Source organism: Eptesicus fuscus, chromosome 6 (genome assembly GCF_027574615.1).
Source record: "Eptesicus fuscus isolate TK198812 chromosome 6, DD_ASM_mEF_20220401, whole genome shotgun sequence".
Taxonomy (NCBI): Eukaryota; Metazoa; Chordata; class Mammalia; order Chiroptera; family Vespertilionidae; genus Eptesicus; species Eptesicus fuscus.
The window spans coordinates 90698332-90725395 of NC_072478.1; the positions used below are offsets into that span (position 1 = coordinate 90698332).

At 50.7% G+C, this 27064-nt stretch overlaps 1 protein-coding gene across 2 annotated transcripts; it reads right to left on the reverse strand.

Annotated features, from left to right (window-relative positions):
* Nucleotides 1-26324, reverse strand: FAXDC2 (fatty acid hydroxylase domain containing 2). 2 transcript variants are annotated; one of them, XM_028161638.2, is made up of 9 exons: nucleotides 26141-26324; nucleotides 15268-15312; nucleotides 13282-13373; nucleotides 13088-13191; nucleotides 6964-7085; nucleotides 3655-3860; nucleotides 3146-3251; nucleotides 2553-2719; nucleotides 1-1867 (listed from the first exon to the last, which is right to left on the reverse strand). In XM_028161638.2, the coding sequence occupies exons 2-9, from the start codon at nucleotides 15310-15312 to the stop codon at nucleotides 1714-1716; spliced, it is 996 nt and encodes a 331-aa protein (XP_028017439.2). In that variant the 5' UTR covers nucleotides 26141-26324; the 3' UTR covers nucleotides 1-1713. The 2 variants fall into 2 exon arrangements, with proteins under 2 accessions (XP_028017439.2, XP_054574048.1); XM_054718073.1 differs by lacking the exons at nucleotides 15268-15312; nucleotides 26141-26324 and adding an exon at nucleotides 15117-15190.
* Nucleotides 26325-27064: the final 740 nt, after the last annotated feature.

Consider the following 27064-nt stretch of genomic DNA (forward strand, 5'->3'; position numbering starts at 1 on the left):
AAAAGGAGACCAGTTTATTTTCCATGCTTCCTCCTTTCACACGTTTTCCGCTGCAAATTTGACACCTCAGCCTTTGCTTGAGCCTTGCCCGCTTACCAACCTCAGGGCCCTTTTTTATGCAGAAGAGGACAGGGCTGGGCCCCTGGGCCAGGGCCCGCCCACTTGCCTGCCAAAAGGGGTGAAAGGTGGATCGCCTCTTACCTCCTAGGTGCCCTGGTGGAACTTCCGAATCTCAAGGTCTTGAAGGGGAAAAAATCTTTCCACTCTTCCTCTTTCTCCGTGTTCCTCATTTCCTACCCTTTTTAAGAATATTGAAGGTGGGCTATTGTCCGGTTACTTGTAAGACCAGGTGTGGGTGCAGGCTAGCGGCTGTGAGGACTTAGCTAAGGATATAGGTCACCCACCAGGTGCACCAACTCCTGAGGCGGGTGAGTGGGTGGGGCTTTGCCAGGCCAGGGAGGACTCTACCTGGGAAGTGCCCAGTCGGCCCACTGGGCAGGTCCTCTGGATTCCTAGCGCTGATGGAAAGAAGTACTTTTTGATGGCAGAACCTGGAGACTTGTCCTTACCAGATGTTAAAGTATTTTATAAAGCTACAGGGGATTGTTATCTTGACATGTGAGAAGTGAAAGTTCAGGAATAGACCCAATTATGTGGAAGAATTTGGTGACTGATGGTGGTGGCCTCTCGAATCAGAGTGGTCAGATTGTTCTTGGGAGCCTCTGGGCCCCTGGCAAAGACCATGGCTGCTGAGGATTGCTTCCACCCCAGCAGCTCTGGTTTTGTTGCAGATAAGCTTCCTGGTGAGAGTGCATTTGAAAGGCATCCCTGCTAAAGCAACTGAGTAACCATTTGGAAGGAAATGAGGATTTTTGCCCTTTGTTCAGCCATGTTTTTCGTGCCTTCTCATTGGAGAGAGAGGGTTCTAGCCTCTGCACTGCTTCAGAGAGTCTAATTAGGCGCTTCAGTCAAGTGTCCCCAAACTTTGACCCTTCCCTCTGGATTAAAGGGCCCCAGTTTAGCAGGTCCACAGGGTTTGGCCTTTGGTTCCCAGGTTTGGCTGAAGGTACTGGCGTTTGGTCTGCACCTGTGGTGTCAGCTGTAATCCAGGGAGAAGCTTCTATGTTATTTTTGTTTTCAGAGAGGGCTAATGTTTGTTTGCAATGGGTCAGAAGTAAAAGGGGCCTTTGTCACTGACCCTGTTTGGGAGGGGCAATGGGGACTTGACCCCTATCACTATTGCCAGGCTGTCTGGCTCTGGCCTGAGTAGGGTATGAGAGAAGTTTTGGGGACAGGAAAGGGGTAAAGTGCTCTCTTCTGGTCCCCCCAGCCCCTGCAGAAGAGGCTCTCTGGAGCCACGCAGCCTCCAGGGTGGCTGCCACCTGTCATTGACTACATCTTGCCTACACAGAGTCATCTGGGCCCCTCTTTCCTTTCACAGCAGAGGACTGTGGGGACTTGTCATTGTGGGGAGCTGTTTCTCCTTCCTTAAGCTAACTCCTGGTCCCCTGGAGGGACAATAGGGGCAGTCAGGGGAGCCTTGGCCCTGTCCTAGGCCCTGCATTTCCTGGAAGCCAGCCTTCCCCCCACCCTCGCGGTGCTATCTGTCGTGCGGGGCTGAAGAAGTAAGTTCCTAGGTGCGGTCAGGAGGCCTCAGGCCACCTTAGCAGTCCGCTGCTGAGGGGACAGCCAGGATGGCACTCAGGCCCTCTCTCACTCCATCTTTGGGGGGTCGGGGATGCTCTCAGAGAGCGGGGTGAAGCCTAACAGGAGGATGTGTCTCTCGTAGGCCTTGGTCTGCTTGAACACGGTGTCTGTCCCATGCAGATGGTCCAGCACCCCCAGCACCCCATAGCACTGGTTGAACCTGGAGGAGAGAAGAGGATGCTGGAGACCTGTGTGCTGACCTCATTTGTGCCAGCCTCTCCCACATTTCTAAGCCCTCCCACCCCCTACCCCCACCTCTCCCCTCCACGCTGACCACCTGCATCAGAAAACCCAGGGGAGATGGGGCCCACGTGCCTGGGGCTGTTTCAGACTGGAAATCTGTGAGCTTCCTTTGAAAAGCTCTTACTGTGATCGCTATGCACACAAGTCAGAACCTGTGGCTGAATCAGAACCCCCGGGACCACCCTTTAAAATGCAGATTTCCGAGCCCTGCTCCTCCCTCCCCCTAGACACTGCATTTGTGAAGCCTGTCTCGGGTGATTCTATGCAGGGGGCTCCCAGGCCACACTGGAGAAAGCCTGGGAGCTTCCAGTGCACAAGTCCCCTTGAACTGCATGCAGGGTTATGTATTTTTCTGACAGTGCCCTAGCTTATGTTGCATACGCAGAGGGTCCAGGACCTAGATAAAGGTTAAAATCCCAGTTGCAGGAAGATCAAGTATCAGAAAAGGAATGAGCAAGGTGGCCTTTGGTCCAGCGAGGTCATTCTTCTCCCCACCTCCAGACCTCTGCCCCCACTAGCGCCACATGTAAACGGAGACACCGTGTCTGCTAGCAGAAGTAAAGGTGGAGGTTACTGACCCACCGTGGGCGAGGGACCCTTACTTGAGATGGTGATAGTCATGGAATTCAGGTGAAGGCAGGAAGGGTAGGTGGTAGCCACAGTGGGAGATGGTGGTGACGATGAGAGTCAAGGAAAACCACACCATGATGGAGGACAAGTGGGAGCCCATTACTATGGGCCCCGCCATCGCCGGCAGCATGTTGGAGACCTGCAAGGGAAGGGCTGTTGGGAGGTGGGCCCCAGGGAGGTGGGGGGACCTAGTTGGGTGTCCCCTTCGCCCCAGGGTGGTACCAGGAAGACTTCCTGGACTCAGGTCTGGAGAATCTGAAAGTTTCAAGACCCTGGTTTGCTGGAATCACTCACCTTTGTATCTTGGGACAAGTTATTATGGGTTTGAGCTTCAACTTCTTCATTAGTAAAGTGAGCATTAAAAGGGTTCTTGGGAAGGTTACATGAGCTAACGTACGATGGGCATCTGGGAGAGCCTGGCATATGCTAGGTCAACTATAGTGCTAGTTGTTGAATGAATGGGGAGCGGGCGGGGGGCGGGGCCAGTGTGCTCTGGTTCTCTGCAGGAGACCTAGGGAAGGTGGCGGGCCTGTGCCCTCGCTTCTGGGGAGCGAGCTCTACTCACCACATGCTCGACAGGGTGGGCGTAGAGCGAGATCACGCCAATGGGAGCTGTCCACTCGTGGTGTTTCTTATGGATTTTCTTGTAGAATATTGGGTGGTGAAGGAGCCTGGAATAAAGTGAATAGTTCATAATCTGCCAACCTCCCTTCCTCCCTTTCCCACAGACCACGAGGAACCGAGGTGTAGGCCCCAGGGGTTACATCTGCGGAGCAAGGTTGCAAACACACAGACCGGCCTTTGAGTTCTAACCCCACCTCTTACGCTGCACAGCTTGGGAGTGGGTTGCTTTGCCTCTGTCCACCTCGGCTGTATGAGCTGTAAAATGGGGATGATGCCCAGAAAGGATTCACTAAGGAAGTGAGTGGGAAACGCCCCCGGAATGGAGCGGCTTTCTTTTCTGGACATTCTCGGTTGTCTCCTGTGGAACACGTCTCCCTGCTAACTGCTTCGCGGGAGGCTTTGGAGGCAGGTGGTGGAGAGAGGTGCCAGCCGAGCCCGGCGGCCGCTCACCGGTGTGAGTAGTAGAACATGATCTCCTCGATCAGCGTGAAGACCACCAGCTCCAGGAGGAACCAGTGGAAGGTGGGCAGCTCGCGGCGGCAGGGGTCTCTCCACAGCTTGAGGGCGGGGTAGAGGAAGACCACGATGGGGAGGGAGATCAGGAACTGGTTGAGCAGCACTGTGCGCACAGACTGGCGCAGTTTCACGGGGTCCACCTGCCCGGGGAAGGAAGGAGGGAGGTGGGACAGTGTGAGATGTAGGTCTTTTCCTTCTAGAAAAGCTCCCCTGCGACCTGCTCTCAGGAAGCCCTCGTTCAGAGGTGGGTGCTCGGAGTGACGTCCGGCCGTAGCTGGCAGCCCCTGACGGCTGCCCAGCCCCGGGTGGAACCCTCTGGCAGTGCCTCTGCCCGCAGCCTGCGGTCTCTGCCTGGACCTGCCTTCTCCTTCCTGGTGCTGCAACTGTCATTCTCTCCAAGGTCACTGCGCCCCCACCATCCCCTTCCTCAGAGCACTGGGGGTCCCAGGAATAGCCCCCTAACCACGGGCCACTTCCTGGGGTCTGACGAGCTGGTTTAGGATTGGTCAGAAGGGATTCCTCCCGAGTCCCCTCTGCAAGCTGGAGGGGCTGCTGCCCGGAGGTGAGCCGGGTTCCTGGTGGTCCTCGGACTTCAGGCCTTCCCCTTCCTGCAGCTTTTCCAGGTACTACATCATCAAGAGATGATCATCTGCGGTTATTCTAGGAGACGCAGCCTGAGGATTTAGGGGGAAATGTTATGATGTCTGGAACTTTTTCAAATGCTTAAGCAAAAAATTATAGAGGCACAGATATTTACACTTTTATATATTGAAGAAGCAAATGTAAAATGTTTAAAAATGGTGAACCCAGGTGACATGTAAATGAGTGATTGTTGTACTACCTTTGTATATATGTCTACAAGTGTTCATAATTACAAAATGTTGGGGGGGAAGGAGTGGACAGAGAAGAAGTGGAAACTGCAAAGACTTTTGCTGCGAAGGAGAGCAGTCTGCTCACATGAGTGGTAGTGAGTGTAGGAGACGGGGTCAAGGGTTTCTGTTTGGTTTGTGGGTGGTTGTGTGTTTTTTTAAATCCTCACCCAAGAATATATTTTTGTTGATTTTAGAGAGGAAGAGAGAGAAAAACATCAATTGATTGCCTCCCAAATGTACCCCGACTGAGGATCGAACCAGCAACCTGGGATGTGCCCTGATTAAGAATCGAACCCGGGACCTTTTGGTGTACGGGAGGATGCTCCCACCAACTGACGCACCCTGCCAGGGCTGGTTTAGTGTTAAGATGGAAAAATTATAGCATGTTGATAATAATAATCCAGAGAGGAATAATCTAGGAAAGTAAGGAAACTAAAGATACATTGAGCCCTGGCTGGGTAGCTGTTGTTTCAGTCTCTGGTCAGGGCACATACCAGAAGCAACCAATGAATGTCTAGGTAAGTGAACAACGAGTCGATGCTCCTCTCCCCCCCTATAAATCAATAAAAATAAATGTTTTTTGAAAGAGGAGGGAGAAGGGAACAATTTCCTGGAGTAAGCAAGAGGTGCTGCCTGTGGCTCACGCTCCTGGGAGGATGGCTGTGACAGGAGCTAGGAGAGCTCCCGCCGTAGCAGTGGGAAGGAGAGCCGGTGCTGGGAAGGCTGCGGAAGCTCCTCTGCTTAGTGAGGAGGGAGCAAGGCTATCCTGTTCCAGGAGATTAGGGGAGGAGGTGCGGGCACTAGAGGAAAGCGGAGAGGTGGGGACTCGCTATCCAGGAGAGGGGGAGAGTCATCAGATGAGGCCGGATCTCATGAATGTCCGCAGCATTCAGGTGTCACTTGATCGGTTTCTGGTTTCATAAGTGAGGGATCAGGCCTTTCTGGAATCGGCCCAAGACTACATGGCCTCCGGGGCTTCCTTCTTACTTGTGTGCCTGCCGGAGGGTGCGCACAGCGTAGGAGGACGGGACTGCAGTCAGGGAAGAGGAGCCCTGGCCCTGTTTCCTGGGAACAGTCTGACCTTGACCTAGTCGCTGCTCCTTTCTGAACCTCAGCTTCTGCTAACTGCAACACCTTCCCGTGCGGCTCTGCGATCACTGTAGCCTGAAGTGTTGCCGGGTTAGGGGATATTCTTGAGAGCTGATGCCGTCTGCGGTTAGCAGCATGAGCCGTGGTGTCAGAAAGCTTGAGTGTGGATCACGGTTCTGCTCATGTCATGTCTCACAGCCTCCGCTTTCTCATCTGAACCATGAAGGTTATGACAGTGCGTGGCCTGGAAGATGTAAGCGTCAACTGTGCAGGTGAGGAGCCCCCTGACCTGACGGAGGAAGGGCTCTCGGTGGCCAAGCGCTGGCACTGACGCGGAGGCTCCAGCCCATGCTGCCGGGCGAGCCCTGGAGGAAGCCCGCTGGCTGGCCGGCTGCTCTTGCCGCAGGTGAAGGGGACTGTGAGCCAGGCCGACAGCCCTGGTTCCAGAGGGGCTTTCTGAAAGCCTGGGTCCAGGGCGCTATCTCCAGCCATTCCGCCCGCTGAGTGCAGGGCTGGGGCAGAGTGCCTGGGAGCGGAGGTGATTCCCCCGGTCCCTGGGCAGATCACTCAGAGATGCTTGTCGTCTCTGGGACAGAAGCCAGGGCGTGATCTGGGTGGAGAATCACCTCTTCCTTGTTGGGTAAGAAAAGGCTCCTGGAGGCTGTCAGAGCGCCAAGCAGGCCAGCTGGGCTCGGAGCCGTGGGGCTCGCCTTGGTGCTGAGTGCGTGGATGTGTGTTCACCATGAACAAACTAAGCGCTGTGGGTTGACTGAATAACTGGGAAGGAGGACCTGCTTGAAAAGCAACCACCACCCACACACCCAGAATCCATACTAGCCGTCCAGCACAGAGGGGTCAGCCATTGTTTCCACCGGTGTCTTCACCCACGACAGCTGTCACCGTGTTCCAGCAACCAGCCCCTGCTGTCCCTGCACCTGTGGCTGAGGGGGGAGCTGCCCGGCGTCTCCAGGACTCAGCCCAGTGCCAGGCTGAGCCGATCACTCCTGCTCCTAAAATGCCGACCCCAGCGCTGTGGAGGGGCGCAGGCAGGGACAGCTTGGGGCGGGATCAGAAGACCAGAACAGAAGTCTGGACTGGCTGGCTCTGAGAGTTGGACCAAACTACTTCCTCTCTTCAACCTTATAACTTGGGGGAGCCTCGTACACCTTAACTTGGCTCACCCTGGCCACCGTCTCTCCTGGGCCAGCGGCGTGGATTTTGAGAGCATGGCTTTAGCCCCTGCTTTCTGGGCTGTGACAGGCGGAGCTGTGGCAACTCTTACCGGTTCATTCTTGCCAGCCTGAATCCGGTAGCGGGAGATGAAGTTGGGTTTCCCGGTTGTGTCAACCACCAGTAGGAGCCCGTTGATGGTCCAGAATGACAGAACCGGCAGGTAGGTGGCACCTAAGGTTGAAAAGCAGAGGGGACAATCAGGGCGACTTGAGGTTCTCATGGCATGTGCATTAACTGACCACGCACTTGACGGTGACCCAGCCGGCGTTGTGGACATCCCTTGCCAGGAAGGTCTTGGTGCTCCAAGCCAGGAGACCGACCTTTAGTGACAGACTAGCTGAGGGGAACTTGGACAGGCCACTTAAGAAGTGTCTTTAGCCCTAGCTGGTTTGGCTCAATGGATAGAGAGTTGGCTTGCAGACTGAAGGGTCCCAGGTTCGATTCCGGTCAAGGGCACATGCCTGGGTTGCAGGCTCGGTCCAACGTGCAGGAGGCAGCCAATCAATGATTCCCTCTCATCACTGATGTTTCTATTTCTCTCTTCCTCTCCCTTCCTCTCTTAAATCAATAGAGAGAGAGAGAAAGAGAGAGAGAGAGAAAGAGAGAGAGAGAGAGAGAGAGAGAAATGTCTTTACTTACTTTCTTAGTTTTAATACAGGGATAACAACCATCTAGGTCAGTGGTCGGCAAACTCATGAGTCAACAGAGCCAAATATCAACAGTACAACGATTGAAATTTCTTTTTTTTTTTTTTTTTTTTCTTTTTAAATTTCTTTATTGATTAAGGTGTCCCCATCCCCCCATTCCCATCCCCCCCCTCCCCACGCATGCCCCAACTCCCTGTTGAACTTAACCGTTGGATAGGATCATATGCATGCATACAAGTCCTTTGGTTGAACTCTCCCCCTCCCCCCACCCTCCCCTATCCTCCCTCTGAGGCCCGATAGTCCGATCGATGCCTCCTTGCTTCTGGTTCTGTTCTTGTTCCTCGGTCTATGTTGTTCATCATTTCCCCTAGATGAGCGAGATCATATGTCACTAGATATATACTTATGAGAACTGAATGTGAGACAAGCAATAATAGTTATGCTGACAGGCAAATGAATCAGTCTGTAGTGAGTTTCTTTCTGGACCAACAGTTCTTTTGAGACCCAATTTCAATGTCCACCAGTTCCTTATGTGTACATGTCAGCACTGACCCCTCAGCTCTGGATGGTGGACAAATGGTGGTAACGGAGGTCCGACTCCCTCTGGTTTGGTCTCGGCCGGACCCAGGGGCACGGCTTCACCCGGACTAAGGGGCACGTGGCCTCACCCGGATCTAGGGACACATGGTCTCACCCGGACCCAGGGACGCTTGGCCTCTCCCAGACCCAGGGGCACGTGGCCTCACCCGGGCCTAGGTGCACGAGGCCTCACCCGGATCCAGGGACACATGGTCTCGCCCGGATCCAGGGACACATGGTCTCGCCTGGACCCAGGGGTGCGTGGCCTCTCTCAGACCCAGGGGCACGTGGCCTCACCTGGACCTAGGTGCACGAGGCCTCACCCGGATCCAGGGACACATGGTCTCACCCGGACCCAGGCGCGCTTGGCCTCCCCCAGACCCAGGGGCACGTGGCCTCACCTGGACCTAGGTGCATGAGGCCTCACCGGGATCCAGGGACACATGGTCTCACCCGGACCCAGGGACGCTTGGCCTCTCCCAGCCCCAGGGGCACGTGGCCTCACCCGGGCCTAGGTGCACGAGGCCTCACCCGGATCCGGGGACACATGGTCTCGCCCGGACCCAGGGGCGCGTGGCCTCTCCCAGACCCAGGGGCACGTGGCCTCACCCGGGCCTAGGTACATGAGGCCTCACCCAGATCCAGGGACACATGGTCTCACCCGGACCCAGGGGTGCGTGGCCTCTCTCAGACCCAGGGGCACGTGGCCTCACCTGGACCTAGGTGCACGAGGCCTCGCCCGGATCCAGGGACACATGGTCTCACCCGGACCCAGGCGCGCTTGGCCTCCCCCAGACCCAGGGGCACGTGGCCTCACCCGGGCCTAGGTGCACGAGGCCTCCCCCGGATCCAGGGACACATGGTCTCACCCGGACCCAGGGACGCTTGTCCTCTCCCAGACCCAGGGGCACATGGCCTCACCCGGACCTAGGTGCACGAGGCCTCTCCCGGATCCAGGGACACATGGTCTCACCCGGACCCAGGCGCGCTTGGCCTCCTCCAGACCCAGGGGCACGTGACCTCACCCGGGCCTAGGTGCACAAGGCCTCACCCGGATCCAGGGACACACGGTCTCACCCGGACCCAGGGACGCCTGGCCTCCCCCAGACCCAGGGGCACGTGGCCTCACCCGGGCCTAGGCGCACGAGGCCTCACCCGGATCCAGGGACACACGGTCTCACCCGGACCCAGGGACGCCTGGCCTCCCCCAGACCCAGGGGCACGCGGCCCCACCCGGGCCTAGGTGCACGAGGCCCCACCCGGATCCAGGGACACATGGTCTCGCCCGGACCTAGGGGTGCGTGGCCTCTCTCAGACCCAGGGGCACGTGGCCTCACCTGGACCTAGGTGCACGAAGCCACCCGGACCCAGGGGCGCGTTACCTCTCCCAGACCCCTGGTCGCGTGGTCTCACCCGGATCCAGGGGCGCACGGCCTCACCCGGACTCAGGACCCAGCCTTACCCGGATCCAGGGGCCCACGGCCTCACCCGGACCCAGGGTTCAGCTTCACCCGGACCCAGGGGGACGTTACCTCTCTCAGACCCCTGGTCGCGTGGTCTCACCCGGATCCAGGGGCGCACGGCCTCACCCGGACTCGGGACCCAGCCTTACCCGGATCCAGGGGCCCACGGCCTCACCCGTACCCAGGGTTCAGATTCGCCCGGACCCAGGGGCACATGGCCTCACCCGAACCCGGAATCCAGCTTCACCTGGACCCAGGGGCGCGTGGCCTCACCCAAACCCAGGGGCGTGAGGCCTCACCTAGACCCAGAGGCGTGTGACCACATCCGAGCCCAGAGGCTCGCAGGCTCGCCCGGACTCGGGTCTCAGCGGGGCTTCGTCCTCTCGATCCCAATTCCTGTCGGTCAACTCCCTCTCAGCAATTCCTTCGGTCACTTTCTCAGAGCTCCAGGGCGGCTGCCGCAGAACTCGCCGGGCGGCGGGCTCGGCAAGGCTCCGGTGTGCCCGGTGCCCGGCGGTGGGCTGGTCCGGTGTCGCTGCGTCGGCCCTTGGGTCTGCAACGGTGGCCGGTCGCTGAGCGTGCGCACCTGGCCACTTCGGGGCATTGAGATTCTTGAAGGACTCGGAGGTCAGCAAGCACGGAGTCTCCCACCCCATGTCTCCCAGGGGCTCGTCTGTCCGTGCTCGGCAGCGAGTGGAGCCATCCCCTCAGCCGGAGACCGCCGGGGGAACTGCGCCGAGCACGTTCCAGGCCGCCATTGTGTCGCCTGAGCCGTAGTTCTTAAAGTGTGGACTTTGGGTCACTGGCATCAGCATCATCCCGTGTATCCCTCTCTTTTATTCTAGTTGTAGACCATCTGCTCAGCCAGCCCTCCAGTGGTTCTGGATGGTGTCTGCTCTGCTCTCCCGTCGTAGTCTCAATATTGTTGTGGTAGTGAAATTTCTTTTGAGAGCCAATTTTTTTAAACTTAAACTTCTTCTGCCGAAACCGGTTTGGCTCAGTGGATAGAGCGTCGGCCTGCGGACTGAAGGGTCCCGGGTTCGATTCCGGTCAGGGCATGTGCCTTGGTTGCGGGCACATCCCCGGTGGGGGGTGTGCAGGAGGCAGCTGATCGATGTTTCTCTCTCATCGATGTTTCTAACTCTCTATCCCTCTCTCTTCCTCTCTGTAAAAAATCAATAAAATATATTTAAAAAACAAAAACAAAAACAAAAACTTAAACTTCTTCTAACGCCACTTCTTCAAAATAGACTCGCCCAGGCCGTGGTATTTTGTGGAAGAGCCACACTCAAGGGGCCAAAGAGCCGCATGTGGCTCGCGAGCCGCAGTTTGCCGACCACGGCTCTAGGTGGTTAAAGACATTTTTATACTCTAAAATATAAGTCAGTTTAGGTTGACATTTGGGATTGTGGGCCCAGTGCACTCTTTGTTCCAAGGAAGGAAGAGCAACGGAAGTAGGGTATGGTCTGGTTCCCAGCGAGCACTGGACCAGGAGTCCATCGAGGACCTAATCCGTTACCCTACTGACTGAGCAGGGCGACCTCAGGCGTCCGCCCGGTCAGCGTTTCCTAACGTGGAAAACTCTCTCAAGGGGCACCTTGGTTACACAGCCTGCATCCTGCTCTCCTGGAGACTCGGGGTCCAGGCTACTGTGTTCACGGCTCTGACAATTCCTGCAGCAAAGAAACCTGTTTGATTTTGTCAAACCCACCCTTCCCCCAGGCTTTTTCTTAACCCTAGAGCAGTGGTTCTCGACCTGTGGGTCTCGACCCACAAGTTGAGAACCGCTAGCAGGGTCGCCTAATCCTCCCATTGGAAAACGGAGATATTTCCTATCCTCCCATCGGAAAACACAGATATTTACATTACGATTCATTAACAGTAGCAAAATTACAGCTATGAAGTAGCAACGAAAATAATTTTATGGTTGGGGGGGTCACCACAACATGAGGAACTGTATTCAAGGGTCGCGGCATTAGAAAGGTTAAGAACCACTGCTCTAGAGCTTTGTTTTCTCAGAGCACCTAAGAATGAGCCCTCGCCGGTAGCTCAGTCGGTTAGAGCATCATCCTGACATGCCAAGGCTGCGGTTTGATCCCTGGTCAGGGCACATACAAGAAGCAACAATAAATAAGTGGAACAATGTATCGATATTTTTCTCTCTTCCTCTCTCTGTTTTCCTCCCCCATTCCTCTCTCAAATCAATACATTTTTAAAAAAATATCTTTATTGATTTCAGAGAGGAAGGGAGATGGAAAGAGAGATAGAAACATCAATAATGAGAGAGAATCACCGATTGGCTGCCTCCTGCACGTCCCCGACTGGGGATCAAACCTGCAACCTAGGCATATGCCCTTGTCCAGAATCGAACCTGGGACCCTTCAGTCCACAGGTTGACGCTCTGTCCGCTGAGCCAAACCGGTTTTGGCAATAACCAAGTCTTTTATTTTGGAAAAGAAAATATTGGGTTGGTGGTTGCCGAGGGGGCCATCCATCAGGGTGGGCTGCCTACTTGGAAATCCGGCTCCTTGAGGAATCCAGAATAAAAACCGCAAGAGATGATCCTGAACTTTCTGAGCTCTAACGTTTACAATTGCAAGTATTTTCTGTCTGATGAGGTGATAGCTGGGTTCTCATCATTTTAACAGAAATACGTGAAATGTTTTCCACCATTTTCCCTACAGACATTTGCAATCCACACTGTTCTTTTCAATAACTGCTTAAGATCCCTTTGGGAAAAAAAAAAAAAAAGCTCCCTTTGAACCAGTCATATTTAACATTCAGCCCATTTTCAGAGTTATCCTCCCAGCTGAAAACAAGGGACATTTTATTTGTACTTTCGCTTTGTGACAACTGACACTTTTTTATCTCCCCTTCTAGGCTGTGACAGAGGTTTTTGATGGGGCAGAGCAATACTTTATCTTAAATATCTCCACATCTGCCATAGAAGTTTGGCACAGAGGAACATTAATAAGTCTTATTTGAATGGACGAGGACATTCACTATTGTAGATAATGCTGTTGCAAATCGCTGACATGGCTTTTTCTTCCACGATGTTTTCTCAGGCTTGTTGTGAGTCATTCACATTGTCAGTAAATATCTGAGTGACGCTTGCTGTCCAGCCCCAAGCTAGATGGCACCAAGTACAAGGACACGGCCTCACATGACATTGAGAAGCTGTCTGACATCTAAAAGCAGGAGTATTGCTCTGAACTTGCCTTCATTTTCACACACACTCTTTATTTTTTCCATTTTTGGGGAGACGGAGGCCTCCATTTCTCAAGTTCTTTTGTTAGATATCACCTCCAAACCCCAAAACATCCATTCCAGATTCGCCACAAGTTGAGCTCTCTTGGGGGTTACCACTGACTTAAACGTGAAGTCCTTATTCCTTGTAATAATGAGCCTCGAAGCCCCAAAGTAAAGAACAAGACCATCGGGAAAGGAACTAGAGTCGTGACCCCAAGCTCTCTGGGAAGCTCACCTGTCACGAAGAGGATCCACTCCTTCCCTTCGAATGTGAGCAGCAGCCTCTCCCACTGGGCTTGCCAGAAGTGGCCAGAAGCACCCCAAAATCTCTGAAGATGCCTTGGGGAAAAAATCAGGTTCCTGGGTGAAGACTGGTGGGCGCTCTGACCCCAGACCCCCACCACCTGCCCTCAGGTCCAACAGACTCACCATGTGACGGAGTTCCAGAAGGCCACCAGCAGGAGAAGGCCGGAGCCCAGGATGAAGGCGGTCCTCCTCATGGAGCCCCAGATGTGCCCCTCCTGGGGAGGACAGGACAGCGTCAGGCCCCGGCAAGCGTGCGCCCACGCAGCCCGCTGCCGAGGCTGGCAGGAGTGACGAGCGATCAGGATCTCAACCGCGCCAGCACCGCCGACCTTTTCCCAGTCTCTAGGGAAGGCTCATCCTTATCGAGGACCCTGCGCTGTCTGTGGGTGTGTTCATGAAAATCAGAGCTCAAGGTTGTGGAGAAGGCGGGGAGGGAACCAACCTGACCCCAGAGAAACTGGGAGGCGGCTCTGTCACCCAGAGAGAGGCAGGCGAGCCTCCCAACAGCTGTGGGCTTTTGTCGCCAGTCCTCTCGTGGAACAGAGACACCCATTATGTGGGCGTTGGAGTCACCTGGGAGCCCTTTAAAAACGCCAGGCCCCTCCCAACCCAATTACGTAAGAGCCTCCCGGGTGGAGGCTCCCCAGCCAATGCCAAGGCCAGGACAGCCATCACAGAAGGCCCTGCAGAATCCTTAGTGAGGACGCCGGGACTTCGCTGTGCTAGGGCCCATTTTCCCATCCCCGTCACCGCTTGCCCCTGAAGAAAAGAGTAAGTGAACATCTGTTCTGACTTTTCATAACCCCTCGTCCTTCCAGCAAGACCAGCCAAGGTTGCCAGCCGGACAGGGCAATGGGCAGGTCTAGGGGCAAAGAGCAGGCCACTGGCAGTCACGGGAGGTGCTCCTGTGCCCTCCAAGAGCCTAACGCGGCCACCATGGCCGGCCTGCGGCGCACACCAGAAGGTCCCAGACTGGGAGAGGAAGAGCAGTGGCGCCGGGGAGGCAGTTCCTGCTGCACCGCGGACAGGATGACGGACACCCTCACACCCCATGCTTCTGAGCCAGAGGAGTCCGCTCAGAGTCTTCCTGGGGAGAACTGAGCAGCTGGTCCCCCTGTACCTGGGCTCATCTGCCCTGTGTGAGCTGGCCCCCCCACAAAGGGTCAGGGGGTGTTGTGGGGGAGGGAGGGTCGAATAGGACACTTGTTTTCATCCAGACTTTTGGATCTAAAGGAGCAGATTGTTTTGATTGATCCATTCAGAGCAACCTGAGTCTACACTGAATCATTTCACCACTTACCCATCCCACCTTTGATCAAAAGACCAAAAAACAAACAACAAAAAAAACAGGTCATTGTCCGGGGCCAGTGAGAAGTTAAAGGGCTAGTGTTCATGGGGGCCTGGAGCTCCGGAAGTGAGCTTTCCTCGCGCTCCCTCGCCCTCTCCCTCAGTGAGGGCTGGGCCCACAGGGCCAGAGGGACTTGTTCTTTTACTAAAGCAGGTGTTCATTGCAAGGTCACCCCGGGTTGCCTTGGGCTTTTGCAATGATTCCTTTTCTAGGACTCAGAGGGCCCTTCTCAAGAACTTTTCCAGACTCACTAGGAAGTTTTCATTTGCGTTTAATCAAATCAAGCTAAGTCAAATTGAAAACCTCAATTTCACCCTCAGGATTAGGTGTTTTTTTCAGGGATGGGGTGGTTTCTCTCTCCAGCAGCCCGAGTGGAGAGACTATAAACAGAAGCATGCCGTGCTGAAGTTAGCTGCGTCAGGAGCCGGTTCCCAGTTCCTGTTCCCAGTCCCCAGTGGGCCTCTCTTGTCCCCAGAGAAGTTCTGGAGAGGGTGGTTGCAAAGGCCTGAGACATGGGACATTCTAAGGGCCAAGAGACGATGGGAGGGTAGCTATGGGGCTGGCTGTTCCCTGGGGCAGGCAAAGGGGCTTTGCTTATAAGGAAGCTTACAGTCAGTCACGTGCTCTTGGCTCAGCTACTGAAATGAGCTCATCACCAATGTGTCAGCTCCCCCTAAACCTCGGGAGACCTGTGAGCAAGTACGGGGATGGAGAGGGCCGCTGGCTGCTTTCTCACCAGTGTGGTGGGTGCTGGCGTTTACCTGCTTCGGCTTCTCATGGCGCCGACGTCCAGCTTCCCCCTTCATCTGCAATAAGGAAGCACAGGTGAGTCTGGATGTCCTGGCACGTGCGGCCAAGGAAGCGGGGGACGGGAAAGTCACGGGGCATGGCTAGCGGTGATTTTTAATGCTGGCGACTCATTAAAATCACCTGGGGAGTTTTAAAAAGTTGCTCTGGCCCTGGCCGGGTAGCTCAGTTGGTTAGAGCACCATCCCAATATGCCAAGGTTGTGGGTTGATATAAGAATTAAACAAAGGTCTACGGCCATACCACCTTAAACACGCCCGATCTCGGAAGAATTAAACAATGAATGCATAAATAAGCAGAACAACAAATTGATGTTTCTCTCTCTCTCTCTCTCTCTCTCTCTCTCTCTCTCTCGCCATCCTTCCTCTCTCTCTCTCAAATCAGTAAGTTAAAAAAAATTTTTTTTACAGTGTTGCTCTGGGTACCAGACATATGAATCAGGGGGTTGCCAATGGGACTTTGCCTGGAATAGGCTTTCTCAGATATGGGCTGTGACAAATCCTTCTTTTTGAGTAACTTCACTCTCTGCCTCAGTATGACTCTCATCCAGAGGAAATCTCTGTCCTTATCTGCCAATGACCTATGGCCCAGGAGCCAGGGCTCTGTCTGACTCACCTGGACAGCTTCCTTAACCTCTGTGAAGTCAGGTTACCACACGTGGGCGGGGTTTGTCACACTGAATAACACTGAAGCATTCTGTAAGCTGTGCAACTGTGATTCAAACAGGAGGTATATTTATATACAGAAATCGTTAAGACAGTGAGCCTGAAATCTTATACTTTTCTCAAGGTCACGTCTCAGTTGTAGCTATCACTTACTAGTTCTTGAGACCGTGGCCACGTTGTCCTCTCTGAGCGTTGGTTTCCTTAGCTATAAAATGGGAATAACACCAGTGTCTTTCACTCATGTGATGTCTGCTGGGAGAGATGTGAGAGAGAAACATCCACATGCACCCTGACCGGGGATCGAACCCACCACCTTTTGGTGTACCGGAAGACACTCCCAACGACTGAGCCACCTGGTCAGGGCCTCACCTGGTTGGAGAGGTGCATGAGATATCACCTGGTCCCACCATGTGACCAGGATGAAGGAACCTTGTCAAAGGAGGCTAGGTGACCTCTCAGAGTTTACAGATGGCAAAGCCAAGATCGGGGTCCTGCTCCCCATCTCTCTAAGGACATTTTATTCTTCTGTGTTTGATGATTGTACCTGGTGTTATTATCCTAGATGCATGTTCACCAGCTACAACCGCAGGAACCTGCTTCCCTTGATCCACATTTCTTATGTCCCTTCGGCGGAAGGAAGGAAGAACGGTGACTTACAAAGTTAGGACAGCAGAGGCGGTGCCAGGCAGGCTCTCTCCGTCTCCACTGGGAACACATTATGGCAGGAGGGATGCAGGCAGCTCAGAGAAAAAGCCTGTCAGGGAGAAGTGCTGGGACACTGATACCCAGCCAGGGAGACAGCATCTGATTTAAGAAAAGGCACCCTAGCCGAATCCGGTTTGGCTCAGTGGATAGAGCGTCGGTCTGCGGACTAAAGGGTCCCAGGTTCGATTCCGGTCAAGGGCATGTACCTTGGTTGCGGGCACATCCCCAGTAGGGGGTGTGCAGGAGGCAGCTGGTCGATGTTTCCCTCTCATCGATGTTTCTAGCTCTCTATCCCTCTCCCTTCCTCTCTGTAAAAAAAATCAATAAATATATATAAATATATATATATATTAAAAAAAGGCACCCGAATGTTTGGCCAGTGTTGGCCCAACTCCCACCTGAGCCCCCCACTCCAACCCAGCCCCACCTGGGCCTGCTTTTGCCCCCTCCTCCGGCTCCCTCTGTGGCCTGGAAGACAGCAGGGGGACCTGCTGTGGCTTGTAGTTGTGGAGTTCTGCCTCCCTGTGAGTGCTCATGAAAACCAACGAAAGAACCCCGGCCAGTGTGGCTCGGTGGGGCGTTGTCCTGGGCACCAAGCGGTCGCCAGTTCAGTTCCTGGTCAGGGCACATGCCCTGGTGGCAGGCTCGATTCCCGGTATGGGGCGTGCAGGAGGCAGCCGATCAATAGTTCTCTCTCATCATTGAGGTTTCTCTCTCTCTCCCTCTCCCTCTGGTTCGTAGGTCGACACTCAACCATTGAGCCCTAATGGCTGGGTCAAAGAAATCTCCTTTGAATAACGGTTTTTCTCCACCTTCACTGTCCAGAGCACTTCTGGTTGGCCTGATCCTGAGTCTGGCCCACATGGTCACGGTGGACAAGGCCCCGTTCAGACAAGCCACCCTTCGTGCCGTGACAGGATTCTGGGATGAATGAGGCAGATCACTTTCAATCCTGCCGTCTGCCTGCTGCCTGGAGTCCCCCGAAGCACAGGTCTTTCAGCCTGAGGAAGGCTCCTGTGGGGATAAGCCTGTCGAGTGTCTTCATAATAAGTTAGTAAATATTAAAGGAAACACCAAGTTGGTAAGACATGGAGAATAAACATCTGCAAACCATTTGCAGGTAGAACGTTCACACCAGCGTGGGGTTCCCTCCTCGGGGCTTGCTAGGAGTGGGAACAGTTCTGTTGATCCTGTTGATGTGAGCGTCCTGTTTGGGAAGGAAGCTGAGGAGATTGTCTGTCTGTCTGTCTTAAGCTTCCAGAACTTCATTTACAAGTCAGTCTCATTTCTAGCCTCTTCCCAGTGTCTTATCACCACTATCTTTGCTAAGAGCTTGCGGAACAACTAAGACATGACCTTTGACCTTTTAGAAGCTCCTCTAATCCTTCTGCGATTGTTTATGGAGAATTTACTCTGTGCAAGGAGTCCTGGAGCCAAGGTCCATATGGAAAGGCCTGGGCTAGAGGTCTGGGCCGGAGCTGAGAAAATGTGGAGTAGGGCGGGAGATCTGGCACACCTCAGAAATCTTTAAAGAAGGACCAGGTACAGGCTTTCTCTGTGCTCTGGGATACATGGTTTCAAATCTCAACACTGAACCTTTCCCTCCCAGACTGGGCTTTAACTTATCCAAGGAATGCTGGGCTTTTGTTAAACCATACTTTTTTTTTTCTTTTTAAAGCAAGATAGATGTAGAATCTGCCATGTGACTATAAAAACTGCAATTGAGGGTATTCCTTATTCCATTATTTAGTTCCCCCAAAGAAATTAGTGCACATAAGTTTTTCTCTTTGGAAGAAGTGGTATGCTTTCTTGTGGAATGCAAAAAAATATAGACAACCCTCCACCAACATCTTTTTTTTTTTTTTATGAGGGAAAGAGAGAAACATTGATTTGTTGTTCTGCTTAAACATTGATTTGTTGTTCTGCATTCATTGGTTGCTTCTTGTATGTGCCCTGACTTTGGATCAAACCCCCAACCTTGGCATATTGGGCCGACACTAACCAACTGAGCCACCTGGCCAGAACCCACCATCACCCATTTTGCTTTAGCTGCTGGACAGCTCAGAGTGAAATTTACTTCGATTATACTTCTTCATATTTTTTTTTCTATTTATATAATCTAACTAGAGGCCCAATGCACAAAATTCGTGTAAGAGTAGGCCTTCCCACACATCCCCCTTCCCCCCTCCCCCGCCCCCCGGCCCACCAGCACCGGCTTCCCTCTGGCAGCTGGGACCCAGGCTTCCCTCATAGCCCAGGGCTTCATCCAGAAGGTCGTTGGGAAGGACATCTGGTCTAATTAGCATATTACACTTCTATTATTACCGATTATATAAAAAATGATGATGTATGTGCAAGGATGTTCATTGTGAAATTGTTTTTAATGGCTAGAGATTGGAAACAACTTAAATTCCATCAAGAGAGGATTGGTTAAATAAATTAGAGTACGTCCAGTCATGATGCATTCTGCAGCCATGAAGAAATAAGGCAGTTTTGTGTGTACGCTTCAGTATTATTAAGTGAAAAAAAGCAATGTGTGGAACATACGCAACCGTGCATGAGTGTATTTGTATGCTGTTTATGTCTGCATAAAATAATACACGTACTTTTAGACTAGCACTGGAAGAATATCTGTGAGACTGGTAACAATGGTGGCTTCTGGTGAGGTGAACTGGGCAGCTGAGGGGGCAGAAGCAAGGCTATCTTTTTACCATGTGCCTTTTTTCTGTTTTGAATTCTGTGCCTTGCTCAGAAAATTACGGAAACATTTAAATATTTTTAAACGACTTTAGTGCCCATTCATAGGAAACATTTAATTTGCGCTCCCTTTACTCTAAATCAAGATTAATTTCAATTCCTGGAGGCCATTGAGAAGTCTTTGTCTCCCTTGAAATTGTATGTTCATTTTTTTCAGGGTGGAAGGGATCCACGGCTTTCATTAGATTGTGGAAGGTAATGATGATGATTAAGAGCCAATGCAATAGTTTTCTTCTTCTTCCTTCTATTCCTCCCCCTCCCCCGCCTTCTTTTTGCTAACAATTTTAAGTTGTCTGAAAGCAAAGCATTAGCAGTAAAGCTCTCTACAAGAGCCCAACCCCTTCCCACCCCCTCAAAGCAGTATGAAAGGTGGTCACTGAGTGCCTGATGGTTTCCAATCAGTTTTTATTTATTTGCATCTGATATATATACACACACACACATATATGTATATATATACAGTATATATCTGTTTTGTAAGCTGTCACAAATTCTTTTGAAATGGAAGCTGAGGATTAAGTATAAATAAACAGGACCACATATTAAAATTAAGAACAAAACCTAAGAGATACTAGAATGATGCAAGTACACTAAGACCCTGGGGGGAGGCGGCAGCAGCTCTGGTTGATGTCACCAGGCAGGGTGCGGATGCTAGTCATGTCCATGATTAGGGGCTAAGATATCACTTTGTTTTTTTGTTTTTTTTTAAATTTCTTTATTGATTAAGGTGTCACATATTTGTCCTCATCCCCCCATTCCCATCCCACACCCCTCCCCATGGATGCCCCCACCCCCCTGTTGTCCTTAACCATTGGTTAGGCTCGTATGCATGCACACAAGTCCTTTGGTTGATCTCTCCCCCCTACCCCCACCTTCCCCTACCCTCCCTCTGAGGCCCGACAGTCTGATCGATGCCTCCTGGTTTCTGGGTCTGTTCTTGTTCATCAGTCTATGTTGTTCATCATTTCCCCTAGATGAGTGAGATCATGTGTTACTAGAAATATAAGAACCGAATGTGAGACGAGCTATAATAGTTATGCTGACAGGCAAATGAATGAATCTGTAGTGAGTTTCTTTCTGGACCAACAGTTCTTTTGAGACCCAATTTCAATGTCCACCAGTTCCTTATGTGTACATGTTGGCACTGACTTTTCAGCTCTGGATGGTGGACAAATGGTGGTAATGCAGGTCCGACTCCCTCTGGTTTGGTCTCGCCCGGACCCAGGGGCACGGCTTTACTCGGACTCAGGGGCATGTGGCCTCACCCGGACCCAGGGGCGCGTGGCCTCACCCGGACCCAGGTGTGCTCGGCCTCACCCGGTCCAGGGATCCAGCCTCACCCTGACCCAGGGGCGTAAGATATCACTTTGACCTTGGAACCCTCTGCTCCGGGCAAACCTTCTGGCCAAAGGGAAAGTGACTGTTTATCTTCTGATGATAAAAGGCCCACTTGGCTGCAGGAGTCACAGGGATTATCTCCTGACATCTGATACCATCAGAAGCCAGCCACAGAGTATTTCCTAACCTGACATTTGTCCTTTGGCGAAGCCAGTAGCCCACATGCTATCTCCCATGGCTAGGTAGGGGACTCTTCTGAGCTACTCAATCCTATCATTCTGCTGAATATTTTATGCCGAAGCAGCTTGTTTTCCGTACCTCCCCACCTGTCTGCAGACATGTTTTCAGTTTTAAGTGAACAGTGAGTCAGAAGACCTCACAGTGGGCAGAGAAGTTCCTTAATATTGTTGGCAATGGTAGTACTCAAGTTAGAAACTTTGGAAAACAAAATCAACAACAATTATTAAATATTTAATATGTTAAGGTACTATAATCACATTTTTATTGTTTCCTCGCTCTGACTTTTCCTCTACTTTTTAAATTCTTTCAGATTCTCTCATCTAAGAACTAGAAGTTTTCTTAAGCTCATCTATTCTAATGCCCCCATTTTCCATCTGAAGAAAAGGAGGCCTAGAGATATTCAGCATTCAACTTCAAATCACACAGTTATTTAGAATTCAGTGCTCATTATACCAACCGAGTCTGCAAAAAGTACAGAAAGTGCTGATGTAAGTGAATGTGGGGTAGGCATCAGGATTTTAAAGGGACACAAAGGAATGAGATCAGCCCCTATTAGCCATGAATAGTGTATTAGATATTGTGTGTCTTTAATACCAAAGGGAAAATAGGGCATGTTTCTCTAAAATATTAATCATCCTTTTAAGAATCATTCATGTGTGCCAGATACAATGCTAGGCGCAGGAGATACAAGGATAAAGAAGGCATGCCTCGTGCCCTGTTTAATAAAGGAACACTATATATGTAACTTTGATTTTCCAAGTGATAAAGTATATCGGAGGAGATTATAAAATAGAATTTACAATGAGAATTCATTCAGGGAAGAGAAAGAAATGAAATGCACTAAAAAATATGTATTCTGATACTTTATAACAATGAATTGATTCCCCCTTAAAGGGAATTTGACATGTATTGTGAGATTATCCAAATTAGGTACTTTTTAGTGTGGTTCTTTCAAAAGCAGATGATTCTACGGTGCAAGCTTCTTACTGCAGAATCCCCCAATCTAGATAAATGACACAGTGGGGCTGCCACTGATGCCCATGACCTCAGCGGTCCGAACATAGGACAGGAAGGGGGTGAGGGTAGGAGAGTAGAGAGAGTTTAGTTTTGTTTGTATCCTTTATTCTTTCAGATCCTAGGTTCCTGATATTCTGCATGGTTAATAAATGTTCCCCTTTAGTAGGTATTAAGATTGGTTACATCTTTGTGAATGTGCAAGGCTCCTTGTATACATCTTGTGAAATTATTACCATTATTTACCTTTAGAGGAAACAGAGAGAGAAAAAAGACCTTGCAGATCACCTTTCTATGGCTAAGGAGAGAGGCCCACACAGCAGAACTGGCTGGTTCCGCACTTCACAGTTTCTGGCAAAATGCAGGGCTCCTCACCCTTTGCCTAGTGCTACATGTGTTTTTGCAATAGCACAGATTTGTGTTTCAATAGAGGGAAATGACCCGGGGTGGTGGGGGTGGGGGGGGCTGCTGACATGAGGACTCGGACTCCTGGCATTATTTCAGGCTGTTTGCATTCTTAGAACAAGCCCAGCAATGGGCTTCCGGGGCTGAGACTGGCCTGAAATGCGATTACACCGCTTAAAGCCTCTGGTGAAGAGGGTTTTCAGGAGCTGCTATAACCATGGTCTGGGCCTACGCGAGGCTTTTAAGGAAAAAGATATTCACTCAAGATGATGAAATGCATGAAGGGAAAGGTCAAACTCTGAGACAAAAACAACTCCCTCTGGACAGCTTTAGCCATTACTGCCCGACGACTGCGTGCCCAGGGGCTGAACGCCTGCCCATCTTGTTTGCTATATCCACAGCACCGAACACAGGCCTGGCACGTAGCACGTCCTCAGGAAGTGGTTGTTGAATAAATAAAAGAAGGAGAAATGAATAAAAAGCATTGTTTCTTTGCACTCAGAAGGTGTCCAACATTTGCTATTGAACATCTCAGTACCTTTCCCTGTACGAATGATTTTCCTTCCTAAGATCAGAAGTTGCTGCTCGGAGCATTTGTTTTACCAAAAGGAATTGAACCTTCCTATCCCAACCAGAGGCATTTAATTGGAATTGCACAGAAACTGAGGCAGCCCACAGGCCGGCATCTTGTCTGTCTTGTCTTGCTTGCCAAGCCCCAAAGGCCTGGGAGAGAACCCCCAAATCCCGGGCCTGTTGTTCCCTCCCACCGGCACACTAACCACATCCTCTCCATCAGTAACCTTTGTCAAGCCTAGGTAACAGAACTGACTTGTTCCGACTCCACACAGTTTCTGGCAAAAGCCAGGCTTCCTAACCACTTTGCTGCGTGTGTTTTAGGAAGAGCTTAGACCGGTCGCGCCTGCCATAAGGCCCACCAGGCCACCGGCCATCCTAACACCGAGCCATTTCAGTGTGGTGCATCAAACAGCTTTGAGATGGTTGGGCCTTTAGATGTTAAGACTGTTGTCATCGGCCCGTCCCTTCGGGGGGACTCTGCAGGTCAGAGGAGCAATTCAACCACAGTTGCTTTTCGCCAGTCTCTTCCAGTGAGATTTTCCTCTTCTGAGTGCTGACTTGGGAGTTTCTCCTAAACATGGTTTAGAAGCCAAACCCAAACCCATATGACAGAATTGCCTGTCGGTCGCTGCCAAAACAAGACTACAGAAGAGGTGGAAGGTACCCACAGGGGCAGAGGACGCAGACATTCGCACTAAGAAGTGCCCCAGCAGCCACATGCGGAAGAATGAAACTAGACGACTGACTTTCAATCACGGTCACTCAAAATGGATTACAGCCTTGAGTGTCAAACCTCAAACCGTAAAACACATGGAAGAAAACAGACGCCAAGTTTCTGGACATCACTTAGTGATGTTTTTGTGGATTTAATTCCAATGGCAAGGGAAACAAAAGCAAAAATAAACAAATGGGACCACATCAAACTAAAAAGCATTTGTACAGCAAAGGAAACCACCAACAAAATGAAAAGGCAGCCTACCGAATAGGAAAAGATATTTGCAAATCATATACCTGATAAGCGGTTAATATCAAAATATATAAAGAATTCAAACATCTCAACAACAACAACAAAACAGTAAAAAATATGGGCAAGGAGCCCCAGCTGGTCTGGCTCAGTGGATAGAGTGTCAACTGTGGACCGAAGGGTCCTGGGTTCGATTCTAGTCAAGGGCACATGCCTGGGTTGCAGGCTCGATCCCCAGTAGGGGGTGTGCAGGAGGCAGCCAATCAATGATTATCTCTCATCATTGATGTCTCTATATCTCTATCCCTCTTCCTTCTTCTCTGAAATCAATAAAAATATATTTTAAAAAATGCCTGGGTTGCGGGCACATCCCCTGTAGGGAGTGTGCAGGAGGCAGCTGATTGTTTCTCTCTCATCGATGTTTCTAACTCTCTTTCTCTCCCTACCTCTCTGTAAAAAATCAATAAAATATATATTTTAAAAAATGGGCAAGGGATCTGAATAGGCACTTTTGCAAAGAAGACATACAGATAGCCAACAGGCACATGAAAAAATATTCAATATCATTCATTATTAGGGAAATGTAAATCAAAACCACAATGAGAATCACCTCACACCTGTTGGAATGGCTATCATCAAAAGACAAGAAATAACAAACATTGGCAATGATGCAGAGAACAGAGAACCCTTGTACTGCTGCTGGGATTGCAAATTAGTGCAGCCACTATGGGAAACAGTATGAAGGGTCCTCAAATACCATGTGACCCAGCTATTTCTTGCATTTATCTGGAGAATATGAAATAGTAATTTGAAACGATATTTGCACACCTATGTTCATTGCAGCATTATTTACAATAGTCATGATATGGGAATACTAGGAGCCCTGGCTGGGTAGCTCAGTTGGTTAGAGTGTTGTCTCCATACACCAAGGTTGTGAGTTCGATCCCCGGTCAGGGCACATACAAGAATCAACCAAAGAAGTAAGTGGAACAACACATCAATGTTTCTCTATTTCCTCTCTCTCTCTAAAATCAATAAATTAAAAATTTTTGTAAAAGATATGTAAATAACTTAAGTGCCCATCGACAACTAAAGATAAGCCAAGTGTGGTGTATATACTATTACTCAGCCATAAAAAAGTGAAATCCTGCCATTTATGACAACATTGGATGGACCTTAAAAAAGTATTACACTAAGTAAAAGAAGTCACATAGAAAAAGACAAACACCATATGATTTCACTCAGATGTGGGATATAAAAACAAAACCAAATGAGCAAACAACAACAAAATAAACAAAAAGCAAACTTACAGAGGCAGACAACAGATGGTGGTTACCTGAGGGAAAGGGGGTGGAGGGAGGGCAAAATGGAAAGGGGGTCAACTGCATGGTGATGGGTGGAAGCTTGACTTTTGAGGTGAACATGATGCAGCGTATACAGATGTTGAAGTATAATGCTGTTATAAACCAATCTTGCCTCAATCATTTTAAAAATTATTTAATTATAAAGAAGGAAGGAAGGAGGGAAGAAAACATTCTGGGACATTGTTCAGACACAGACCTTGAGTGGAGAGGACAAGGAGGTGCCAGACGTGAGAATGTAGTTTGCCCTTTTTTTTTTTTGTTAATTATCACTTGAGGATATGTTTTTATTGATCTTTATAGAGAGGAACAGAGAGAGAAAAACATTGATATGAGAGAGATAGCGTTGATATCAATTGGTTGCCTCCCCTACCCCGACAGGGATGGAACCTGAAACCTAGGTATATGTCCTAACCAGGAATCGAATATGCAACCTTTTTGGTGTATGGGACGATGCTCCAATCAACTGAGCCACACCGGCCAGGGCTTGTCTTTTCCTTCCTTTTTTTTTTTTAAAATATATTTTTTATTGATTTCAGAGAGGAAGGGAAAGGGAGAGAGATAGAAACATCAATGATGAGACTCATTGATTGGCTGCCTCCTGCACGCCTCTACTGGGGGTCGAGCCTGCGACCCGGGCAAGTGTCCTTGACTGGAATCAAACCTGGGACCCTTCAAGCTGTAGGCCGGCGCTCTATCCACTGCGCAATACCGGCTAGGGTGGGCTTGCCTTTTCTTTAAATGAACTTGGACTGGTCTTGACTTTGGCAAAGAGCTTCCCTCCCCAGCAGTTCCCACTCACCTCTGCAGTGGGCTGCTTCCCAGCTCCTCCGATGTCCCGGCCACAGCTCAGGGCTGCTTTCTCTTCCCCTTCAGCCCCTGCCCAGGCGGCTGTGTTGTGACTGCAGTGGGTCAGGAGGCTGGCCTTGGAGATCAAGTTACACGGCAGCCCACTCACTGGCTTGAGCCAGGCACGTGACAAGAGAAAAAAGTCTGGGTCTGTGTGGACTGGAGACAAAAAGTGCCCTTCCTGCCAAAGAACACCTCCTTAAAGCCCAGAGATCGGCAGTTCAGGCAGGAGCTTGAACGAGGGCACTTGGCCAAACATTGGGCTTTGTTTTCTTTTTAAAAACTTTCTTCATCTCCCTCAACTTAAGACATTGTTGCTGTCCCATAGGAGGCAGTCTCAGTAAGAGATGTGGAAAGCAGAAGGCAGGCAGTCCAAGTAGATAAAAAGGTTACATGGACCAGAGAAGCTCATTCTCGCTCTCTTTTTTAATTGCTTTTATTGCTGGGGAGGGCAGGCAAGGGAGAAGAGGTGCATGTGCTTATACTAGTGAGTCTGGAAGGGGTGCCTGGAGAGGTGACGTTTACATGTTGATTGAAACAGGTGAAATTAGGATTCAGGATCCATGACATGAACTGGTGAGCACCTTTGAAAAGAAACCGAGCTTTTATTTTAAAATTTCTAAAAATTATTTTTGAATAGGCAATATGTGCATCTGATACGAAATACAAAAGGGGCAAAAGAGTGGACAGGAAAAAGTATGTCTTTTTCACTCCCTCTCCCCAACCCAATGTTTTTTCTATCTCTCCATGGCTTGTTTATGTAAATACAAACGTATGTCTGCCTCTCTTCTTTAGAAACCGCACACACAGGTGTTAGTTCTGCTCCTTGCTTTTTTGATTTAACACTCAAACGTGGAAGTTGTTTCGTATAGTACCT

Coding starts and splice junctions, on each gene's coding strand:
- FAXDC2 (XM_028161638.2), bottom strand. CDS start 15,312: ATGAAGGGGGAAGCTGGACGTCGGCGCCATGAGAAGCCGAAGCAG. Junction 13,374..15,267: donor GCCATGAGAAGCCGAAGCAG/GTAAACGCCAGC, acceptor TGTCCTCCCCAG/GAGGGGCACATCTGGGGCTC. Junction 2,720..3,145: donor CCCACCCTGTCGAGCATGTG/GTGAGTAGAGCT, acceptor CTTCCCTTGCAG/GTCTCCAACATGCTGCCGGC.